The 24,762-nt window shown below is 34.5% G+C and overlaps 1 protein-coding gene across 2 annotated transcripts in view; it reads left to right on the forward strand.

Moving 5' to 3' along the window:
• EEA1 (early endosome antigen 1) overlaps nt 1–24,762 on the forward strand; it is a 125,046-nt gene that overhangs the window by 49,802 nt on the left and 50,482 nt on the right. For both annotated transcript variants that reach the window (XM_082739263.1, XM_082739262.1), the window contains 3 exons: nt 6,749–6,865; nt 15,378–15,716; nt 20,814–20,963. In XM_082739263.1, coding sequence (XP_082595389.1) covers nt 6,749–6,865; nt 15,378–15,716; nt 20,814–20,963 — 606 coding nt within the window. The remainder of the gene's footprint in view (nt 1–6,748; nt 6,866–15,377; nt 15,717–20,813; nt 20,964–24,762) is intronic.

The following is a 24,762-nucleotide window of genomic DNA, read 5'->3' on the forward strand; positions in this document are numbered from 1 at the left end:
AGATAACCATGTCATCCTTTTTCTTCCTCCTAATGGGAGGAAAGTTTATGGGTATTACATGCATAGGCATATGAAACTTTATGATGATTAGTACTTTAGACTTTAAAGCTGCAGATTTCCTAAAAGTGATCTTGTAGCCCAGTGACATACAATACCCACAGTTCTACTATGTAATCAAGGAGATGCTGAATCAAAGAAGTCTCATGAGGAAAAATCCCATTCAGATAATGTGAAAGCAGAAATGCTTGAATTTGGGTGAATTGAGTCATTTATTTCTGTGTTTCAGTAAGAATTATTTTTATTAAATCTGCCTTCCCACTAGTATTTCTCAAATTTTTAAAAAATTATATTCTCTTTTTGGTTGAAAACATTCCTTTAATGTTGTTTGAAATTTCCAAACAAATATAGTAGGGTGACTAAAATTGAATCACAGTAATGACACTATTATGATATCTATTTTAAAGTACAATCTTCTCTGACCTTTTCCAGCTGAGAATTATGGAGTTACTTATTTACAAGTTCTTATTTACAAGTTACATATTTACTTGCTAGACAAGTAGAATTTGAACAGGGAGAAGAAATTTATATATTTACTTGCATTTTGGGAAAAATGTATGTGGGAAAATATTTCTGAGTAATATTTTATTTAATAATTTGTTTAATATGTAAGATTTTTATACATTTTCATTTTTATTCATGTAGATTAAATTATCTTTATATGTTATGAGGAGGTCATTTAAGATGAAAAAGCATAACTAGAATTATATAAGATTTGGGAGAAAAGGATTTAGTGTCTTCCTGTACTGTCCTTCTGTCAACAAGGTTGATTGTGGGAAACAATGATTTTTTTTTTTCTCTCAGAAAGATGTTTCTGGAGAAGAAAAATGGCATAGAAATCCATTCTGCACATTTTCATGAAATTTTTTTTTAAATGTTTTGAAATAAAAAAATAAATTTATTCTTGCTGAATAGCGACTTAACATTTCATCATATTTTTAGTAAAACAAGGATAATATTTACTTTCTACATAATTAGCAAATAGGTTTGCAATGATTGAGACCTCGCATTATACTGAAGTCTTTAGAACAACTTTAGGAAATGGTAGACAAAGAGTCAGCGTAATATTATTGTTGGAAACAAACCCTTTTTTTTTTTTATTAATTAAATTTATTTATTTTCAGCATAACAGTATTCATTATTTTTGCACCACACCCAGTGCTCCATGCAATCTGTGCCCTCTATAATACCCACCACCTGGTACCCCAACCTCCCACCCCCCCACCACTTCATTCCCCTCAGATTGTTTTTCAGAGTCCATAGTCTCTCATTGTTCACCTCCCCTTCCAATTTCCCCCAAATCCCTTCTCCTCTCCAACTCCCCATGTCCTCCATGATATTTGTTATGCTCCACAAGTAAGTGAAACCATATGATAATTGACTCTCTCTGCTTGACTTATTTCACTCAGCATAATCTTTTCCAGTCCCATTGGAAACAAACTCTTAACTTTTTGAGTACTGCTAGGTTTTTGATACTATGCCAGGTACTTTAAATATATGGTCTTATTTGTTTCTTTTAACCTATAAATGAAGTATTATGTTCGTTTTTTATGGAAGGAATCTGAGGTTCAGTGAAGGTAAAGAAATTATTTAAGTGCATGCACTTCACGTAAGGAAGCTTAGAACTCAGGTCTTCTCCAAAGCCTGCAGTCTTTCTTTATCATTTTCTCTCATTTTGGGTGGTCTGATAATTGCCTTATAAGTAAATCTGTGCTATTAATCTTGACCTAATACTTACTGTTATTACTTTTTATATTTTGCCATATTGTATGTTATAATATTTATATTGAATACAACTTAAAATACTTTTGAATATGTCTCATACCATTTTCATATTAAAAAATTAATGTCTAGGTAGTCCATCTCATTTATTTATTCTTATCTTTTTATCTATAACTCCATTTGTTTTTATCTTCTGCTTACTTTTTAAATATATGACATGTATTTTACTGATCTAATAAAATTCAATTCTATTCTCAAATTTGTTGGTGGATTGTAACACTTAATGAAAAAAATTATTTTATATATTACTACTTCACAGAGCCTATATACTGTGTCTGAAACAAAATACATTAAAAGGAATTAAAGAAGCCAAAAATAATGATTTCTTTGGTATTTCTAATTGAGGTGGAAGACATAATCTAACATGTAATATTAAGTATGTTCTTATGTTCCATTACTTTCATTTATATATACCTTATGAATCATTGACAATTTTTTTTTTTGGTCTAGATATTTTAGAAAAATAACTTATTCTAAAGCATTTGAAAATACTGTTATAGATCAGAAATTGAGGATTTAAGGGTTAAAACACATTGTTTAAAAAAATATACATTATTGAAAATATCAAAGCTGTAATGAACTTATATTTGGTGTGGTCTTTAATGGAAATGATCTTTTAGGAATCTTAATGTATTCCAAATAAACTCATTTTAAAAGCTAAAATATTTATAAAGATGGAATAAAAATGATTATACTCATGCATAGTTATTAAAGAGAATACTTAAATGTCTTTTAAAAAGTATGTAAATATCAGAGGTCAGATTTAACAGTATGTTCAGACATTTGTATGTTCATTGTGTACTTTTGTCAGTCTTGTCTTCCACCTTTCATCCATCATTTTATTATTTTTTTTTCTGCTTTCTAATGGAGATGCTTAAACTTGAGGTAATGTGTTTTTTGGAAGGCTTTTAATTTTAGTAATACATAGCACCTTCTATTGTCATATGGCAATTTTGTGTTTTAAGGCAATCTCAGAACTTCAAAGATACTCATTTTTTTAATAAGCAAATTTATAACCATCTTTAAATGATTATTTACTAATAGTAATATAGTATTAGAATAGTAATTATAATTCTAAAGCATTAGCTTTATCTTTCCTCAATTATATCTTAAATAATACCTTAAATACTTTCTTTCCTTAATTATTTTTTAATTTAAGATTTTTAGTAAAAATCCAGTGTTGAATTCAATAACATGGCTCCAAGGAAATGCAGACTATTTTATTGGGTCTGATATTGGGACCAAAAATTTATTAACTCCTTGGAGACAAATCACTCATTTCTTTAGTGAGTATTTTTTGAATATCTAGGGTCATCAACTATTTTAGGTGTAGGGAATTCAATAGTGAGTAAGACAGAGTGCCTGCTCTCATACAGTTATATTTCTTTGTGGAAGCCAGACAGTATGTAAGTAAACCAAATCATGATAGAAAGTCAGTTAATGCTAAGTGCTATAAAGAAAAATAAAGCAGGAAAATTAACAAGTCAGGAAATGACAGATGTTGGCAAGGATGCAGAGAAAGGGGAACCCTCCCACACTGTTGATGGGAATGCAAGCTGGTGAAGTCACTCTGAAAACAGTATAGACATCATCAAAAAGTTGAAAATAGAGCTACACTACTACCCAGCAATTGCACTACTACGTATTTACCCCAAAGACACAAATGTAGTGATCTGAAGGGGCATCAGCACCCCAGCATTTATAGCAGCAATGTCCACAATAGCTGAACTGTGGAAAGAGCCCAGACATCCATTGGTAGATGAATGGGTAAAGAAGATGTGATATGTGTGGAATACTACTCAACCATCAAAAGAATGAAATCCTGCCATTTGCAAGAATGTGGATGGAACTAGAGGCTGTTATGCTAAGCGAAATAAGTCAGTCAGAGACAATTACCATAGGCTCTCACTCATACGTAGAATTTAAGAAACAAAATAGAGGATCATGGGGGAAGGGAGGGAAAAATAAGGTGAAACCAGAGAGGGAGACAAACCATAAGAGGCTCTTAATCATAGGAAACAAACAAGCTGAGAGTTTCTGAAAGGGGGTGGAAGGGTAGGGCAATTGGGTGGAAAAAAAAAAGAAAAATAAAGCAGGGTGTATGTATGGGCAGTAGTGTAGTGGAGCTGGCAATAATGTAGGACCTTCTTAAGGAGGTTATGTTTGAGAAGTAAGCAAGAATCAGTGTAAAGAATTGGGAGCGATCATTCCCGGGAAGAGGCAGTACAGCTATTAAAGCCTCAAGGCACAGCTGAGTCTGGCCTGTTAGTGAGAAAAGTCAATGTGGAGAGGCATCTTTGTTTAAATTTCACCCATAGTCATATTTGAACAAGGGTTTTATTTATTTCCTTGCAAATTTTGACTTTTTATAATTTTTATTTTTTCCCCTATACAAACCATAATACATGATCATTGGAAAGATTACAGTGATTCATAAAGTAAAACAAGAAGGTGATTTCTGTAATTCACTCCCCTCCTCCCCTTCTCATGACTAAAATACACCTTTTGGTATAAATTCTTCCTCATCTTTCTTTTTCCACCCTTGAGTAAAATAAAAAATTTCAAATACTTGCTAAAAAGTACATATTTACTGTATAAAGGATAAATGATACACCTAGTATCTAATTCTTAAGGTATTAAAATTATAAAATCATTTATATGAATGTATCTAAAAACTGTAAAATATAACAAGATATTTTGGGGTATTTTTCCTTTATATTTTGCTTGTTGTTTCTACATTTTGGAGTTAATTAGCAAATAGATAGATGTTACTCTTGGCTTACTATATCTAATATACTTAAATGCAGAATCATGGTATTTTAATGAAATATACTCATAATTTGTATCTTAATATATATTGTTATTTTTGTTTATTATGTGTTACTCTGCTAAATCCTTTGATACACAGTAATTTAAAATAGCCGAACTGTTCCTAATATTTCTGTTAACATCCATAATGTTACTAACAGAAAATGATCTGAGATTCAGAGTTGTTGGAAATAGCAGTTTGAAATAAACTCCCAATATCAATGAAAAGGTTACATGGTCAATTTAAGAAAGAAGTTATTAGAATATACCTTTAACTTGACTATAGTTAAAAAAACGAATATTTAAACATTTCCTTCTTTGGGGCGCCGGAGTGGCTCAGTTAAGTGTCTGACTCTTAATCTTGGCTCAGGTCTTGATCTCAGGGTCATGAGTTCAAGCCCCATAGAGAGCTCCACACCTATTTAAAAACAAGAAAACCCCCCAACATTTCCTTAAGTATACAGTAGCACATGTCAGTTATTATTGAAACATGCTATATAAGCTGTAACTGTAAAGCAGTATGACACATTGCCTTTCATTGTATTAGAATTGGTTTATTTACATGAATGTTTTCCTTAAAAGGTCAGAACAGGACGATATCTCAGACATGCTGCCATGCTCAAAAATGCCAAAACATTTTTGAAATGTTTTTTAAAAGTTTTTAAAAGTCTTAACTGACTTTAAGACAGTTTGGAAAACACTCAAAAAACTAGTTTTTTAACTTATGATTATTAAAATAATATAAGCCCAAGTATTTGATCATTCAGTTTAATTACTTAACTTCCTTTATAAGATGGTTTCCAAAACTTTAAACCAAAGCACTGTGATGGATGAAGAGATATATACCACCAATAAGAATCCTTTTTAAAAAAACAAAAAGTGTCACACATACTAGAAGGTTTCCAAAAGAAGAGTAGTGGAAGATCTCTTGGCCTTATTGTCAAAATAAATTGATAGCTGTCTAAGGTTTCTCCCTTAAAAATGAAAGTACTTATTTGTAATGTTGGATATAGATAACTACTAATGGGTTTATTAGGAAAGATTTTAAAAAATTTTTGTCTTTTTCATAGGCAGTTTATTTACTAATAAAGAATAGAGACAATGAAAATGATTGTCGCTTTGGGAATGTAAAAAGTGAAGCCAATAGGCATTATTAGAAATATAAAGTTACTCTGTTAGTTCACTTTTAGGAAACCATACTTAAAAAGCAGTACTTAAGTCTCTCTCTCCCCAGTTGAAACTCTCATGTGTAGGAAATTTCTGTTTCCAAGAGCTTTGATTACTTTTCTTTTATTTTTTAAATGATGAAACCATTGTCTTAATGTCATTAAAAAATGTTAAAACACATTAAAGCAAATTCACATCCAGCTGTTATACCTGATCACAGAGTGGCCCAGCTTAATGAAACTATATCAAATAAAACTATTTAACTTCTTTGGACAAAGACTTAAAATTATAGTAAAAAAGATGATTTACCACCTTTCCAAGGTGATTCTGTATTGTATGTTTGCATTTATTTAACATGTTTTTTAATTAAAAGGAAATTTCCTATAGAAATTGGGAGAAAAATAGCTTGCATATCTTCTTTCTTTCTTTATTTTTTAAAATTTCATTTATTTATATGACACAGAGAGAGAGAGATCACAAGTAGGCAGGGAGGTAGGCAGAGGGAGAGGGGGCAGCAGGCTCCCTGCTGAGCAGAGAGCTGGATGCAGGACTAGATCCCAGAACCCTGAGATCATAACCTGAGCCAAAGGCAGAGGCTTAACCCACTGAGCCACCCAGGTGCCCTGCATATCTTCTTTAAATTCAGAAGGATTAAAGTACAGAGTTTTAGAGCCAGTAAATTCAAATTTATAGTTTGATGCTGACTCAGACACTTAAAGTTGGATGCCAACTCTTCATTTCATGCAAAATGAAGTCGTGCATTTTGGTTAAATTTTCAGACATGCAGGAAAAAGAACTAAGTTGAAACTTCTAAGTATTTTTTCAATTTAACAACAACAGTGACAGAAATCTGTATAACTTTAAAACCTTTGGATACTCCCATTTCCTTTTCCATTTTAGTTTTCTCTAATTTTTTTTTCTTTCTTTTTTTAAGGCCACAATAAGCCAGCTAAGGAGTGAACTTGCGAAAGGCCCCCAGGAAGTTGCTGTATATGTACAGGAACTACAAAAACTTAAAATTTCACTTAATGATTTAACACAAAGAAATCAGGTGAGAATTTAAAAACTATATATAGTGGTGAATTGCTTTTATATATCTTAAATTGTAATCTTGTGTATGTTGTATATATATTGGCATGAATATAGCATGACTTATTCTGGTTTTTGAGTCTTTAAGGACATTCACATTGTTATGAAACCAATCTCCAGAACTCTTTCATCTTGCAGAACTAAAACTTTGCACTCTTTGAACAACTCTCCATTCACCGCCGCCTTATATTGTATGTAAAGGAAAAACACTCCTGTGTGTCTCCTGTATTCTCAATACCCTACTACACCTTTACTTTTGACACCAAATGTATGTTCCTCACATCAACAGTTGTGTGACACCAGCTAATATCATACAGTGCAACAATTCTGACACCATTTACTTGGAGATAGTGTCAAATCTCACAGTTTAAGGGGTTAGTCCCACAAGACTGTTCTCCACCGCCCCCCCCCCCCCGCCCCCCGCCATAACCAATTGAAAGTCCGGTTATTACCTGTACTTTGTACTAAATGACTATAAATAGGAGGCTCCCACAACCCTTACCTTAGATTTGATTAATTTTCTAGAGTGTTTCACAAACACAGGAAAACATTTTACTTACCAGATTACTGGTTTGTTTTAAAAGATTATAATTCAAGAACAGCCAGATGGAAGAGATCCATAGGGTAAGTTGTGTGGGAAAAGGCATGGAGCTTCTGTGCTCTCTCTGGGTGCTTTCTTTGTATGTTCACCAACCTAGAATCTCTCCATACCTTAATCCTTGAGTTTTTAAGGAGGTCTCCTTACATAGGCATGATTGATAAATTATTGGCTATTGGTGATTAACTCAACCTTCAGCTCCTATCCCCTCCCTGAGGTAGTGGTGGGTAGGGGCAGGGGAGGTGTTGATAAGGGATCTGGTTGAAAGTTCTAACCCTTTAATCCTGGTTGATTGCTGTGGCAACCAGCCCCCAATCTTAGGTCTTTCTAAAAAATCACCTCGTAAACATAAACTCATTGGTGGTTGAAAGGGGCTTGTTATGCATAAACAAAAGACATTTTTGTTGCTCATATCACTTAGGAAATTCCAAGGGTTTTTGGAGCTCTTCCAGAAATGGCGATGAAAACCTAATATATAATTTTTATTATAAATTACAGTCATACTTTTGATGCACCAAGTTTTTGATTTGACATAATCCAGTTTCTCTCTTTTTGCTTTTGGTGACATATTTAAGAAATCATTGCCAAATCCAATCCCATGAAGCTTTCCCCCTGTGTTTTCTTATAATAGTTTTATAGTTTTAGGTCTTACATTTTGGTCTTTGATTCATTTTGACTTAATAGCATAAGGTAAGCATTTAGTTTCGTTCTTTTACATATGGATAGTTTCTCTTGCACCATTTGTTGAAAAGACTCTCCTTTTCTGTGCTCTTGGCACCCTTGTTAAAAAAAATTTGACCATGTGTGTGAGTGTTTTTTAATGGGCTCTCTGTGCTTATACCATTGGTCTGTATGTCTGTCTTTATGCCAGTACTATGCTATTTGGACTGCTGTAGCTTTCCTTAGTTTTGGGGACAGGGTAGGTAATTGTTAGTACTTTTCTTCTATGTTTTTACTTTTTTGGTGGTGGTGGAGTAGGGAGTCATTAAACCCTTTTATTGAACAGTATGGTGAATTTGTTGGCTTTGCTTCTTGAGTTGAACCTAATATTTTATTGAGCTATAACATGGGAAAAACCAAAGAAAAGAACATGGTAGAGGGGGAAAAAGAGACAAATATAATTAGCTATAAATATCGAGCCTCCTACCAATAGCCAGGTGAATGAGCTTGGAGCAGTTCTTCCAGTTCTTATGAAGTCGTCAGAGACTATAGCTTTGGCTCACAGTTTACTACAATGTCAGGAGAAACCCTGAGGTAGAACCACCAGCTAAGCTGTTTTTGGATTCCTGACCCTCAGAAGTTGTATGAGATAACAGATACAATTTTAATCTACAAAGATTTAGGTTTTTTTTTTTTTTTTTTTAGATTTTTTTTTATTTATTTGACAGAGAGAGATCACAAGTAGGCAAGAAAGGCAGGCAGAAAGAGCAGGGGGGAGCAGGCTCCCTGCTGAGCAGAGAGCCTGATGTGGGGCTCGATCCCAGGACTCTGAGATCATGACCTGAGCCAAAGGTAGAGGCTTAACCCACTGAGCCATGAAGGCGCCCCTAGGGTATTTTTTGCTTGTGACATTTTGCTTGTGACAATAGTTCTCAAACCTCTTCCTTTCAGAAATGCTATATATTCTCAAAATTGTTACGGACCCCAAAGAGGTTTTGTTTTTTGGATTATATCTATGGGTACTAAGTATATTAGAGATCAAAATAAAAATTTTTTTTAAAGATTTTATTTATTTGACAGAGATCATAAATAGGCAGAGAGGGAGGCAGAGAGAGAAAGAGGGAAGCAGGCTCCCTGCTGAGCAGAGAGCCGGATGAGGGGCTGGATCCCAAGACCCTGGGATCATGACCTGAGCCAAAGGCAGAGGCTTTAACCCACTGAGCCACCCTGGTGCCCCAGAGATTAAAACAGAATTTTTAAAAATGTATGTATTTTTAAAATATATAATGAAACATTAAAATACATAATGTTTAAAAATATGATTAAATATTAACATAAATACCATTTCTTATGAAAAATGACCATTTTTTCAAAACAAAAAATAGTGGTGATGTTTTATATTTTGTGAACCACTTTAATGTCTAGCTTAATATTAGGACAGATAGATTCTCATATGTGCTTTTACATTTCATTTGTTGTTTGTGGTTGAAGGGTATGAAAAAAATTCAGACTCATACAGATCTGTAGTTGGAAAAAGGAATATCTTAACCTTTCCAGATAATTATAGCTATTTTTATTTGATTCTATAAGGAGACTAGATAAGGCATAGTTTTTCAATAGTTAGTTACAACGGAGAATCTGAAACCATATCAGTGCTATTTTTATACTTGTAACTTTAAATTTATTAGTTTTTCTTGCCTTTTGAGTAGATCTTTCCTGTGCATGATTTTATAACATCATGCATTTAATCATGTGGAAAATATTGGTTGTGCAGATCTTCCAAATGTTGACAGATTTCATTTTACAATATAAAAACAGTACCATTTGTCAATATCACCATCTATCTCTGAATAGACAAGTATGAGAAAGTGTCAAGCTCATGGTGATGGATGCAAGTTTTCTAAAAGTCTAAGCTTCATTTGAAAGCTCAAATTTTATTATTGGAAACACATAGTATCAGTTCTCTTCTTTTAAGTGACAGGTTCTTTTTCTACCCAAGTCTGAATAATCATGGTTTGTCTGTTTTTCTTTCTAGAAAAAATGATATTTCATGGAAAAAAAAAAAAGGAACTGGCTTAGCTTGTAATTCAATACCATTAATGCTCTCTAGTGTGACAATTATATTATTCTTTGGTATCCAGAATTGATCTATGCATACTTCCTACTCTTTCACAAAGATTTCATTTCTCCTTGCTATTACAGATATTGCAGCTATGCACATTCACATGCAAATCTCATGCATTTGTGCAAGAATTTCTCTGTTATATACTCCAAAGTGAAATTGCTGGGTTGTAGGCTGCACACATGTTCAAATTTAGCAGGTTACCTCAAATAATTTTCTGAAGTATTTATACCTGTTCACCATTGTCCGTTTCTCTGTCAATGTTTTTTTTTTTTTTTTAAGATTTTATTTGTTTGAGAGAGAGAGAGAAAGACAAAGATAGTGAGAGAACAGTAGCAGGGAGGAGAGAGAAGCATGCTCTCTGCCTGAGCCATGAGCCAGATATGGGACTCAATCCTAGGACTCAGGGATCATAACCTGAGCCAAAGGCGGACGCTTAACCCACTGAGCCACCTAGGTGCCCCTCTCTGTCAGCTGTTGATGCTGACTTGATCTTTTTCTCTGGCTTATGAAACATACCTGTCTACCCTCCCTCCACCTTTTTTCTCTTGTCAAGCTATAACGTAGAAAACATTTACATACAGTATAGTTTTATCTTTGTCTCTCAGTGTGATTTTTAATTTGAGATCAGGGGTGACATTCTACTTTTTGGAAACTGACCAGGATATATATGTACATGATGTGAATGTTTATGATCAGTGTTATTTATTATGTAATTTTAAAACATTAAATGATTAATAAAGGGCATGATTTGACATGGATAGCCTGAAATGTGTAGTCAGTTAATGAAGCACAGATTGTATATATGTACACATACACACACATTTTTAGAGGAAGTATTATGGTTATTTGATGAATAATATATAGAATCAAGATGATTTAGTGTGGTAAGACTGGAATATTATTGATTAGGAAATAATAGAATCTTATACTAATCTTAATAATCCTTATATAAGTGTAAGACTTCACTTTTTTTTTCCAAAATGTTTTCTTGTTTAGGATTTTATTACCAGTTAAAGTAAGCACAGACATGCATCCTTTTCTTATCCTTGCTCTCTGCCTCTCCCACCTCTCCTCATTCCATGTCCTTGGCAAACCATTGTTGTTGACAGTAGTAATATCCATGTGTTTTGAATTTGGAAATCTTTGCATATGGTCTTATGAAGGCCATTACATAAAATGCCTTGTGCAGTTTTTGTGGGTCACAGCAGCATCATGGTGGATGGATAATATTTTAATACATAATGAATGGCAAAAATAATTGCTTTTGTGCTAATGTCAAAATCTTCAGCATTTGATCAGTGTTTTGTAATTCCTGTTTTTTGAAAAATTGAAAGGGGGATATTGAAGAAACTTCCTTTTTAGCTTCTAATAAGAATCGTACTCTAAACAATGCTGCAACTCAGTTTAATTAACTGTTTTTATATAAATTCTGAGCAGATCAATTGTTTAAAGCTACTAAAATAGGTCATTGTAAGAGTCTGAGTTATTTTTTGGATTTCACCTCTCACCCCTTTTTCATCCTTTATTATTTTTCCCTTTCCAACAGTGCTAGTGTTAAGGTGTTCACAGTCCAAAGCAAGAGCCAGAGAGTCTAGCAGTTCTATTGCTGTATATTAGCACTGTATTGCAAAGTGGCGTACTGAGGAACAGTGTAGTACAGTGGTTAAAGTCATGTCGAAGTCCCAGCTTTGCCACGGACTGATTGTGACAGCTTTCCCCAAGTTTTTTTCCTCTTCTGCTAAGAGATACTTGCTTAGGCCCATTTGCCTCTTAGGAGTGATATGTATCTTAAATAAATTAATAGATTTTTGTAAGTACCTCAGTCAATGTTTGTTGTTTTTGTTTTTATTTGCTAAGTGTGACACAGGGTTGGGTCAAGGTCAAGGTGGAAGTTTTCCTAACTTACTGCCTAGTAAATCAGGAAAGACTTTTGTAGAAGACATAACTTTTTAGCTTAGTTTTCAGGGATGCTAAGAAACATTTCAGATGGCAGCGGGGTTAATGGCAATTCATTTTGAGAGCTAGATATGCAAAAGGCATGGGAACATGTGAGAGCACAAAAGAATATGAGATGTTGCAAAGCTGTAGTAAGTAGTTGAGTTTGTTCTTTCTCACCAAGCTCTTTTATTTATTTTCTTTTTTTTAAAGATTTTATTTATTTGACAGAGATCACAAGTAGGCAGAGAGGCAGGCAGAGAGAGAGGAAGGGAAGCAGGCTCCCTGTTTCACAGAGAGCCCGATGTGGGGCTCAATCCCAAGACCCTGGGATCATGACCTGAGCCGAAGGCAGAGGCTTTAACCCACTGAGCCACCCAGGTGCCCCTCACCAAGCTCTTTTAGAAGAACAAATAAGATGAGATCCCTGAAACTACTTTGTAAGCCAGCAAGCATTAAAAAAATGCTATCTTTTTGTATTCATTCTCATTACCTGGGCAAGTAACAAGTGAAAAATGCATTCTGATACAGGGAAATTGTCTCTGTAAGATAATCTGTTGAACGAACAGTGGGTGAGGAAATCAAGAGGACTGGACATTTGGAAGGAAGGAATTTTGCTTACCCAAATATTAATTATGTTATGAGTTAGGTTTAACAATAATTTTAAAAAATTATTTATTTTTGAGAGCGAGGGAGAAGGGGAGGGACAGATAGAGAGGGAGGAAGAGAATCTTACGCAGGCTCCATTCCTAGCACAGAGCTTGACACAGGGCTTGATTTCGTGACCCTGAGATCATGATGTGAGCCAAAACCAACCGTTGGACCGTGAACTGACTGAGCCACTCAGGTGCCCCCTCACAATCATTTTTGAATTTAAACTTGAATAAGGTATTTTTGGGGGAACATGAATTGACTCACTGTTTCTAAATTGTGTTGTGAAAATTTATTGGACTTGGAATCCTAATACATGACTCTGCCATTTGGCCAAGTCATATCAGGTTCTTTCAGGCTTTTGCTTCTTCCTCCAGAGAGTGGGATGATAATGTATTTCATATTTTGTTATAAGAATTATTATGGAAAAGTGAAAGCACAATTATAATTTTTTGTAGGGACTCTAACTGTCCTTAAGTCAACCTTCACAACACCATGTATTCACTATACTATTTTGCTTCAGATTTCATGGGAAGACCATAATAAGAATGAAAATTTATAATACTAAATACAGTTAGCCTTCTGCATGGAGTGTGAGTGGATTAAGTCTTTTAAAGCGAAAGAAAGTGGTTTAGTTTCTTTTAAAGAAAATTTAATTATTTCTCATTTGTGCTATAAAGCCAGGGAAATTTTGATTCATTTTTTAGGACAAGGAAATTTTAAATAATCTGCAGTTGTTATATACCTTATTTCTTAAAGGTTGAAGCTGTCTGGGGGGTCATCTGTGTGTAAACTGATGGGGATACTTGGTCACACTCTAAGCCTGTGGAAAAGAAGACTCATTAACTCATTACTAGCCTTAAGCATGTTTTAAAATTGTATCCTGCCCAGTTCTTAGTATATGTGAACATGGTGGCATTCATGAAATTCAGTAACTTAGAATATTCTTTAAAAAGTTGTAGGACAGGGCGCCTGGGTGGCTCAGTGGGTTAAGCCGCTGCCTTCGGCTCAGGTCATGATCTCAGGGTCCTGGGATCGAGTCCCGCATCGGGCTCTCTGCTCTTCCCTCTCTCTCTCTCTGCCTGCCTCTCCATCTACTTGTGATTTCTCTCTGTCAAATAAATAAATAAAATCTTAAAAAAAAAAAAAAGTTGTAGGATAGCTCTGAGTGTCTCTCTCACATATACTTAAAGCATCTTTCAGGATAGTATATTTGTGCTTGATAACCTATAATAATGTACCTTTTCTCAGACAAATGTTCAAGAACCTTTATGACTAACTTCCCCACTTTGGCAGCTAGACTTATTACTACCTTTGAGGTAATAGTATTTGCTCTTCCCCGTGTGCAGCTTGTTTTTCCATTCCCTTGTGTCTTAATATTTTTGTGTCTTTTTGAATGACATGACATGATTCATGCATACATATTATTTAACTCCTCTCACCACTTTACTAAGTTCAAACTTATTTTTAAGTCATTGTAAGCCCCACCTGACTTTGCTCTATTTTTTAAAAAAATTATACACTTAAATCTGAGAGTTTTTGTATTAATTCATTTTTGCTTGAGAAATGAATTTTGCTTCATTTTGCTCATTATGTTTTAACTTCCTCTTAGAACTTTTTTTTTTTAATGTGTGTGTTTCTTTTGGATTATAATCTGTTTAAAGACCAGAGGCTTTGATTGTCCTGCATTATCCCCTTCTAGCACTCTGCATATAAAAATTGAATATAATGTCCACAGATTAAGTCATTAGATGCTTATAATGGCTTCCTATCCTAGCTATCTTTCTTAAAGAATTGAGTCAGAGTTCTGATCCATGCATTATGTGTATGGAACAATTCACTGAAACCAGATTTTGACATTTGATTAGGCTGGTTGATCTAGATCTTTGATTGCAGGTGTCATTTTTATATTCTGTGCTTGATAATATTGAGTAAAATAACAAAATATAAAGCAGGTAAGTTATTTTTAAATCACTGTTTTTACACAGATAGAAAGAAATTCGAGTTAATCTTAAACTTATGACTCTTAAAAATGGTCTTTATCAAGAAGAGCAAAAATAAAGAATCATGAATCTGCATACTAAAGCAGTGAATAGTATTGTTATGCTAAAGCTGTTATCAACTATGAAATTACAACACCCCAAATCAGAATTGCCATTGTATTTTGTTATTCAAAATAACTTTTAATGATAGAAGGTTGTTTTAGTATTTAACTCAGATGGGAGAATATAAATATGTTCCATACCCTGAAGAATCTACTAGATTTCATTGTTTCATTTTATGTCAAAATTTTGTTGGTAATTCTTAAGTTACATTTGTAGAACTTAGTGAAGTGGGCCAATAATAAAATAAGTTAGGATGTAATGATTTAATCCTTTTTGGCTAGAGTATTTTCACTGTTTTTATATTGCAATTTTGACTAATTTTGTTGATACTACTATAAAGATTGAATGATTAGAATAATTATAAATATTAGCAAAGGAAATTTTTACATTGATATTTCAGAACTTGTCTGAAAAGTTGCTGAAGAAAGAACTGGAGTTTACTCAGTTAGAGGAGAAACATAATGAAGAATGTGTGAGTAAAAAGAATATACAAGCAAGCCTTCATCAAAAAGACTTAGATTGTCAGCAGCTTCAGTCAAGATTATCTGCATCTGAAACCTCCCTGCAGAGAATTCAGGCAGAACTAGGTGAAAAGGGGGAAACTACACAGAAGCTCAAAGAAGAACTATCAGAAGTGGAGACCAAATACCAGCATCTGAAGGCTGAGTTTAAACAGCTCCAACAGCAGAGAGAAGAAAAAGACCAGCACGGATTACAACTCCAAAGTGAAGTTAATCAAGTAAGAGATGTTAATTTTATTTATTATAATTCCTCCTGTGGTTTCTTAGTGTGCTTGATAGTTACTTGATCATAATATAGTTCATTAAAAAATACTTAAAATATTTTTGCTTTTCCTTAATAAATAAGAAAGATATGTTAGCACCCATCATATAGTACTGTTGTGAAGTGTTTATGAATTAATACCTATAAATTGCTTAGGATGGTACCTGGCAAATGGTAGGTACTCAACATATATTAGTTAATTGTGATTAATTTAAATTGTTGATCATTATTTAGAAATTCTTATCTTTTCTCTTTTTTTTGGTTAGTTAATTTTCTAAATATAATAAACCAAAAATAATAAATCAATAATATAAAAAATCTATATTTTAAAAGAAAAAAACAAATTAGTCATAACAACTATTTTTATAATAATATCTAACTTAAATTTAAGTTCTGTGTTCTTATTTTTTATAGGTAACATTATAAATTGGTTGAAAAAATGGAAATTTGGGGGATATTAAATTCTTTAGTCACTTTTTTGATAATATTCAACTATTTTCACTTAAATGGTACTGACACTTTTTTTTTTTAATGTTCAATTGGCTAGCATATAGTATATCATAAGTTTTTGGCGTAGTGTTCAATGATTGATTAGTTGTGTTTAATACCCAGTGCTCATTACCACATGTTCCCTCCTTAATACCCATTACCTGGTTACCCCACCTTCCTCCCCTCTCTAACCCTCAGTTTGTTTTCCAAAGTCCAGAGTCTCTTATGGCTTCTCTCCCTTTCTGGTTTCTTCACATTCAGTTTTTCTTCCCTTCCCCTGTGGTCATCTGCTGTATTCCTTATGACCCATGTCCTCATGTTCCACATATGAGTGAAACCATATGATAGTTTTCTTTTTCTGCTTGACTTATTTCACTTAGCTTAATCCCCTCCAGTTCCATCCATGTCAATGCAAATGGTTGGTATTCATCCTTTCTGACGGCTGAATAATATTCCATTGTATATATGGACCACATCTTCTTTATCAATTCAGCTGTTGAAGGACATCTTAGCTCCTTCCATAGTTTGGCTATTGTGGACATTGCTGCTATGATACTTGATTTTATGGCATCAGTCCTTCTATCTTCTTGGCTTGATATATTCTTCCTATTTCTCTTCTCTTTGATGAATGCACTGATTACTTCACTTGGAACTTTTTGGTCATTTTCTGACCATTGCCATTTCTTCCTCCCTGACCCCTCAAAGGTGGCTTAAGCATATATATATATTTTGATTGTTTTACTTGCCACAGTATAGTATATTATCATATAACTTACGTGTCTTTCTTCATAGATTCTGAACTCTTTGGATGCAAAGACCGTGTCTTACTCATTATTTTTTTTTAAGATTTTATTATTTATTTGACAGCCAGAGATCACAAGTAGGCAGAGAGGCAGGCAGAGAGAGAGGAGGGGGAGCAGGCTCCCTGCTGAGCAGAAAGCCCGATGTGGGGCTCTATCCCAGGACCCTGGGATCATGACCTGAGCCCAAGGCAGAGGCTTTAACCCACTGAACCACTCAGGTGCCCCAGTCGTGTATATTCTTCACATTTGTGTTTATGATCAGTCCTAAAATAGCCGCAGATGTGTAGATAATGATGTTATATAATGAAAAGATTGGGTGTCATCATTTTAATTTTTAAAAATTTATTTAACATACATCTTGAATAGCATAGTGGATTTAATTATTTATTTTAAAGATTTTATTTATTTGCAAGAGAAAAGAGAAAGCACAAGCAAGTGGGAGGGGCAGAGAGAGAGGGAGAAGTAGACTTCCCATTGAGCAAGGAGCCTGACTCAGGACTTGATCCTGGGCTCCCTGGAGCCTGACCTGAGCCCACGGCAGACACTTAACTGATTGAGCCCCCCAGGTGTCCCAGCGTATTGGATTTAGAAACCAGCTGCCTGAGTTCCAGTTCTGTGGCTTACAAGCTGTGTGTGATCTCAGGCACAGTACTTAACCTGGGCTTGTTTGCTTGTCTCTAATATGGGTAATAATGGAATCTTATTCATAGGGCTGTACATATAAGAATTAAATTAGTTATATTTTGATTTTAATATTTGATTTAGAGTAGGGCTTGGCACTTAGTAAATATTGTTAGGAGTGTAATGAGTAAAAAATTATGTATATAAGTGTGCAAACTGAATTTACTCTAGAGTGTATACTATATATCTCAAAAGGATTGTGATTTTAGGGTAGACCATTCTATTAATAATTCCAGCGTTTACTATTTTTACTCTTGATTTAACCTCTTTTTCTTTAACATGTTTACTCTAAAATGGTATAGACATCATTGTTTAAGTAACTTTGGCCTGCTCCCAACCTTAGACACCCTTTTTTGATGTTCTTTTTTTAAAATCAAGATCAGGGATTTATCAGGAATTGTATAGATTGAATGACAAAGTTATTTATAGTACACATCCCTTTTTCTTACCACTTTAGTAAATCTACACTAAAGAGCAATGGTTCTCTTTAATTTGCTTGGTTCTCAGTTCTGTCTGCACATCAGAATCACCTGGGGAGATTAATTTAAATTTAATTTAAATTAAAAAATTAACTTATGAAGGTGTCACCCTTGGTCCAATTAAATCATAGTCACTGGCATATTCAAATGTTTTCCCTGTAATTATATTATGCAGTTGAATTTGAAAACTGCTGCTCTTTGAAGTGTTACTTTTTGGCAAGTGATTTCTAAGGTTTTCTGAAGCTGAACATCATTTGATTCTTGTTAGGAAAACATGGGTTTCTGGGATTTAGATAAAATGTATTAAATCGAAACTTACATGGAAGGAGTCTGATTATATGTGCATTGCATTAACAGTGATATCAGGAGATTCTTCTGTATCATTTTTTGGTGTGTGTACAGCTAGTGATTTGACAATTCTGTCCATTACTGAATGCTCATCATAGTGAGTGTAGTCACCCTTTGTCACTCTACCTTGTTATTACAGTATTATTGACCGCATTTGCTAAGTTATACTTTTCATCTCTGTGACTTATTTTATAACTGGAGTTTGTGTCTCTTCATAAGCTGGAGATTCTTATCCAGCAAGTTTAAGAACTAGACATGGATGATGCCTGTTTGTAAGAGATCATGCAATTTGGATGTTTGAAATATGCATTAACCTCGAAGGCCTCATTAGCTTTTATATATCTAGATTGTTTCTAATTATTGTAGTACGAAGGAGAAGGTTTGGGATTTACTTTGTAGAGCTAATCCACTGCGTATTAAGAAGAGGAATAAACGGGCACCTGGGTGGCTTGGTGGGTTAAGCCTCTGCCTTCAGCTCAGGTCATGGTCTCAGGGTCCTGGGATATAGCCCTGCATCGGGCTCTCTGCTCGGGGGGCCTGCTACCCGCTCTCTCTCTGCCTGCCTTTCTGCCTACTTGGGCACGCGTGCTCGCTCGCTCTCTCTGTCAAATAAATAAGTAAATAAATCTTAAAAAATAAAAAAAGGAATAAAAAGAAAAACAAATTAAAAGAGAAAGATGTTAGAGTGCTGGCTAAGGACAAGAATAAAATAAATGCATTCTTTTTAACTGGTACTGATTATTGTTTTAGTTAGATGGAAACATGTTTTTTCTTTAAAAATTAACTTTGGTTTTCTTTATTAAGGATAGAGTGTATTCTAATAGCCACATATTGTTTCATAGCATAAGAAAATAGTGGGTGTCCACTTTTCTGATAGAACTTTGTTTTATCCTAGGATGCCTGGGTGGCTCAGTCAGTTAAACGTCTGCCTTCGACTCAGGTCATGATCTCAGGGTTCTGGGATAGAGGCCTGTGTTGGGCTTCCACTCAGTGGGGAGCCTGCTTCTCCCTCTGCCTGCTGATCCCCATGCTTATGCTCTTTCTCTCCGACCAATAAATAAATAAAATCTTTAATAAAAGATAAAAGGACTTTGCTTTATCCTGATCAACTATGAATTTTTATGGAAAAAAAATGTAAGTGTAGTGCATATAAGTATAAATATGACACAGAGACTATAGGTTGTTAATATTTTTGCATTTAAAATGAATAGTTTTGATTGAAAGCAATTGTACAGAATGTTTGTTATTAATTTTTAATTTTGCTGAGGTACTTGCATTTGCATGTATTATGAGACTGGTGTTTAGGAACACTCTTAGTGTGTAAACCTTGCCAAATGTCTTGCAACTTTTGAAAATATCATATAGCTTATTTTTGTTCTATATTCCCAGCACTTGTGCAGTTATTCTTCTGAAATTAATACAGACTTTTTTTCTTTTTTTACTGGAACTTCCCCCTACCCCAAGAGAAACTGACTACTTTTTCTGGTAGTATTAAAGAAAATAAAGAATTTAAGAGAGTGATAGTTCTTAGTTTCAGGGGAAATCTCTCCTTTAGCTTTAACTGGGTAGGAATTTTAAAGTTAATGAATGAGGGACACCTAATATTTAAACAGAAATACTCTTTCTTCTCGTTTATTTAGAAATTATGTGCTAATTCGAGAATTTGGGAATGCTTTGTGTTCTATTCAATACCCAGATGTAATAAGTTAATTGTGGCAGTTTGTAATTATGAAAAAACAAGAATCACTATGAAATTAAAAAAAAATACTGTGGAATAGGTCTGAGTGTGTACCTTGACTGTCTTCATTTTTTTCTTTTTTAATTGGACTCATGACCCTGAGATCAAGACCTGTGCTGAGATCCAGAGTCAGAAGCTTAACTGACTAAGCCACCTACCTGCCTTGAGCATCCAGATTTTTAAATTTTATTTTACTGTTTTAAGCTCCTCAAGAGATTCTGACACTCAAGTCCAAACAAGAGCCTTTGGGCCACTGTATTTTTGTCTGTCTGTTTGTTTAAGACAACAAAAAGCCCCAAAACTGTGATGTTTATTCAGTTTTATATGATCCATCATAATTTATGTGATTAAAATTCAGCTGAATCTTAGGTTCCCCCCAAATACATGAAAATTATGATTTATAATTATATTGGTAAAAAAGAAAATATTGTTTAGAAAGGTAAGTCGTGGTGGTGATGAGTGTGTGTGGGTTCTCACATATGTACTACACAAACTTTTCTTTTTCTTTTTTAAAGTTACATACCAAACTTCTGGAGACAGAGCGCCAGTTAGGTGAAGCTCATGGTAGGCTAAAGGAACAGAGACAACTTTCAAGTGAAAAGTTGATGGATAAAGAACAACAAGTGGCTGATCTACAGCTCAAACTTTCTCGTTTAGAAGAACAGGTAAGCTAAAATTTCAAGTTACTTTATAATAGCAAGTTTATTGATAGATTTGAGGCATCTTAAATAGTATTATGGTCTAATTTTTTAATTGTTAAGAGCTTTAATTAGGCGTTTTTACTTTAAATTGTGACATTTATTTCTCCCCACTAAAAAATCCTAATTATTATTAACTATATTAGGTCATTTTGTTGTGACTGTATTCTCTAAAGTCTCAATTAAAATGTGTTGAGAAGACTACTTTTTAGCTTGAGGCAAGAAAGACTCTGGGGGTGAACCTTTATTAGGCTGCTGAAGGGGAGGAGTCTTCCTGTCCAGGAAAGACAACTTCCCAATAAAACAGTGAGACATGAACACAGTTGGTGAGGATCTTTAATGTCACATATTTGGTGCATATAAATTTTGAGTTTGCATTTAAAGATTTTCACTTTTGCAATTTAGGCACAAGATTGAATGCTATGGTAATTAAAAATGCAGTTGTCAAAAATGGCTAAAGTAGAAATTATAATTAAATTATGCCTTCCACTAGAATTGAGCAAACACTGAGATTTAAAATCTGTAACTTCACCAACTAGTTTTCTTCTAGATCTAGAATCTTAGAGATGATAGATAACCTGTTCTTTTCCAGTAAGTAAATAAGTATATTATAGAAAGAAAAAAATACTGATACTGTGGTTTAGATTATTGTTACAAAAAATCTGTATGTAAGCAATTCCTTGATCATACTACTATACAAAAAAGCAGTAATAAACTAAATGCCAACCTAGGGAAAGAATTGTGTTCTTTTTTTTTTTTTTTTTTAATTTCTCAATTTGACTTTTTTTTTTTTATATAATTTTTTATTTTTTATAAACATATATTTTTATCCCCAGGGGTACAGGTCTGTGAATCACCAGGTTTACATACTTCACAGCACTCACCAAAGCACATACCCTCCCCAATGTCCATAATCCCACCCCCTTCTCCCAAACCCCCTCCCCCCAGCAACCCTCAGTTTGTTTTGTGAGATTAAGAGTCACTTATGGTTTGTCTCCCTCCCAATCCCATCTTGTTTCATTGATTCTTCTCGTACCCACTTAAGCCCCCATGTTGTATCACCACTTCCTCATATCAGGGAGATCATATGATAGTTGTCTTTCTCTGCTTGACTTATTTCGCTAAGCATGATACGCTCTAGTTCCATCCATGTTGTCGCAAATGGCAAGATTTCATTTCTTTTGATGGCTGCATAGTATTCCATTGTGTATATATACCACATCTTCTTGATCCATTCATCTGTTGATGGACATCTAGGTTCTTTCCATAGTTTGGCTATTGTGGACATTGCTGCTATAAACATTCGGGTGCACGTGCCCCTTTGGATCACTACGTTTGTATCTTTAGGGTAAATACCCAATAGTGCAATTGCTGGGTTATAGGGCAGTTCTATTTTCAACATTTTGAGGAACCTCCATGCTGTTTTCCAGAGCGGCTGCACCAGCTTGCTTTCCCACCAACAGTGTAGGAGGGTTCCCCTTTCTCCGCATCCTCGCCAGCATCTGTCATTTCCTGACTTGTTGATTTTAGCCATTCTGACTGGTGTGAGGTGATATCTCATTGTGGTTTTGATTTGTATTTCCCTGATGCTGAGTGATCTGGAGCACTTTTTCATGTGTCTGTTGGCCATCTGGATGTCTTCTTTGCAGAAATGTCTGTTCATGTCCTCTGCCCATTTCTTGATTGGATTATTTGTTCTTTGGGTATTGAGTTTGCTAAGTTCTTTATAGATTCTGGACACTAGTCCTTTATCTGATATGTCGTTTGCAAAAATCTTCTCCCATTCTGTCAGTTGTCTTTTGATTTTGTTAACTGTTTCCTTTGCTGTGCAAAAGCTTTTGATCTTGATGAAATCCCAATAGTTCATTTTTGCCCTTGCTTCCCTTGCCTTTTGCGTTGTTCCTAGGAAGATGTTGCTGCGGCTGAGGTTGAAGAGGTTGCTGCCTGTGGTCTCCTCAAGGATTTTGATGGATTCCTTTCTCACATTGAGGTCCTTCATCCATTTTGAGTCTATTTTTGTGTGTGGTGTAAGGAAATGGTCCAATTTCATTTTTCTGCATGTGGCTGTCCAATTTTCCCAGCACCATTTATTGAAGAGGCTGTCTTTTTTCCATTGGACATTCTTTCCTGCTTTGTCAAAGATTAGTTGACCATAGAGTTGAGGGTCTATTTCTGGGCTCTCTATTCTGTTCCATTGATCTATGGGTCTGTTTTTGTGCCAGTACCATGCTGTCTTGATGATGACAGCTTTGTAATAGAGCTTGAAGTCCGGAATTGTGATGCCACTAACGTTGGCTTTCTTTTTCAATATCCCTTTGGCTATTCGAGGTCTTTTCTGGTTCCATATAAATTTTAGAATTATTTGTTCCATTTCTTTGAAAAAGATGGATGGTACTTTGATAGGAATTGCATTAAATGTGTAGATTGCTTTAGGTAGCATAGACATTTTCACAATATTTATTCTTCCAATCCAGGAGCATGGAACATTTTTCCATTTCTTTGTGTCTTCCTCAATTTCTTTCATGAGTACTTTATAGTTTTCTGAGTATAGATACTGTGTCTCTTTGGTTAGGTTTATTCCTAGGTATCTTATGGTTTTGGGTGCAATTGTAAATGGGATTGACTCCTTAATTTCCGTTTCTTCTGTCTTGCTGTTGGTGTAGAGAAATGCAACTGATTTCTGTGCATTGATTTTATATCCTGACACTTTACTGAATTCCTGTATAAGTTCTAGCAGTTTTGGAGTGGAGTCTTTTGGGTTTTCCACATATAGTATCATATCATCTGCGAAGAGTGATAATTTGACTTCTTCTTTGCCAATTTGGATGCCTTTAATTTCCTTTTGTTGTCTGATTGCTGAGGCTAGGACCTCTAGTACTATGTTGAATAGCAGTGGTGATAATGGACATCCCTGCCGTGTTCCTGACCTTAGTGGAAAAGCTTTCAGTTTTTCTCCATTGAGAATGATATTTGCGGTGGGTTTTTCATAGATGGCTTTCATGATATTGAGGTATGTGCCCGCTATCCCTACACTTTGAAGAGTTTTGATCAGGAAGGGATGCTGTACTTTGTCAAATGCTTTTTCAGCATCTATTGAGAGTATCATATGGTTCTTGTTCTTTCTTTTATTGATGTGTTGTATCACATTGACTGATTTGCGGATGTTGAACCAACCTTGCAGCCCTGGAATAAATCCCACTTGGTCGTGGTGAATAATCTTTTTAATGTACTGTTGAATCCTATTGGCTAAGTATTTTGTTGAGTATTTTCGCATCTGTGTTCATCAAGGATATTGGTCTATAGCTCTCTTTTTTGGTGGGATCCTTGTGTGGTTTTGGGATCAAGGTGATGCTGGCCTCATAAAATGAGTTTGGAAGTTTTCCTTCCATTGCTATTTTTTGGAACATTTTCAGGAGAATAGGAATTAGTTCTTTTTTAAATGTTTGGTAGAATTCCCCTGGGAAGCCGTCTGGCCCTGGGCTTTTGTTTGTTTGGAGATTTTTAATGACTGTCTCAATCTCCTTACTGGTTATGGGTCTGTTCAGGCTTTCTATTTCTTCCTGGTTCAGTTGTGGTAGTTTATATGTTTCTAGGAATGCATCCATTTCTTCCAGATTGTCAAATTTATTGCCGTAGAGTTGCTCATAGTATGTTCTTATAATAGTTTGTATTTCGTTGGTGTTAGTTGTGATCTCTCCTCTTTCATTCATGATTTTATTTATTTGGGTCCTTTCTCTTTTCTTTTTGATAAGTCGGGCCAGGGGTT

Source organism: Mustela nivalis (assembly GCF_964662115.1).
Source record: "Mustela nivalis genome assembly, chromosome: 7".
In the NCBI taxonomy this organism is placed as follows: domain Eukaryota; kingdom Metazoa; phylum Chordata; class Mammalia; order Carnivora; family Mustelidae; genus Mustela; species Mustela nivalis.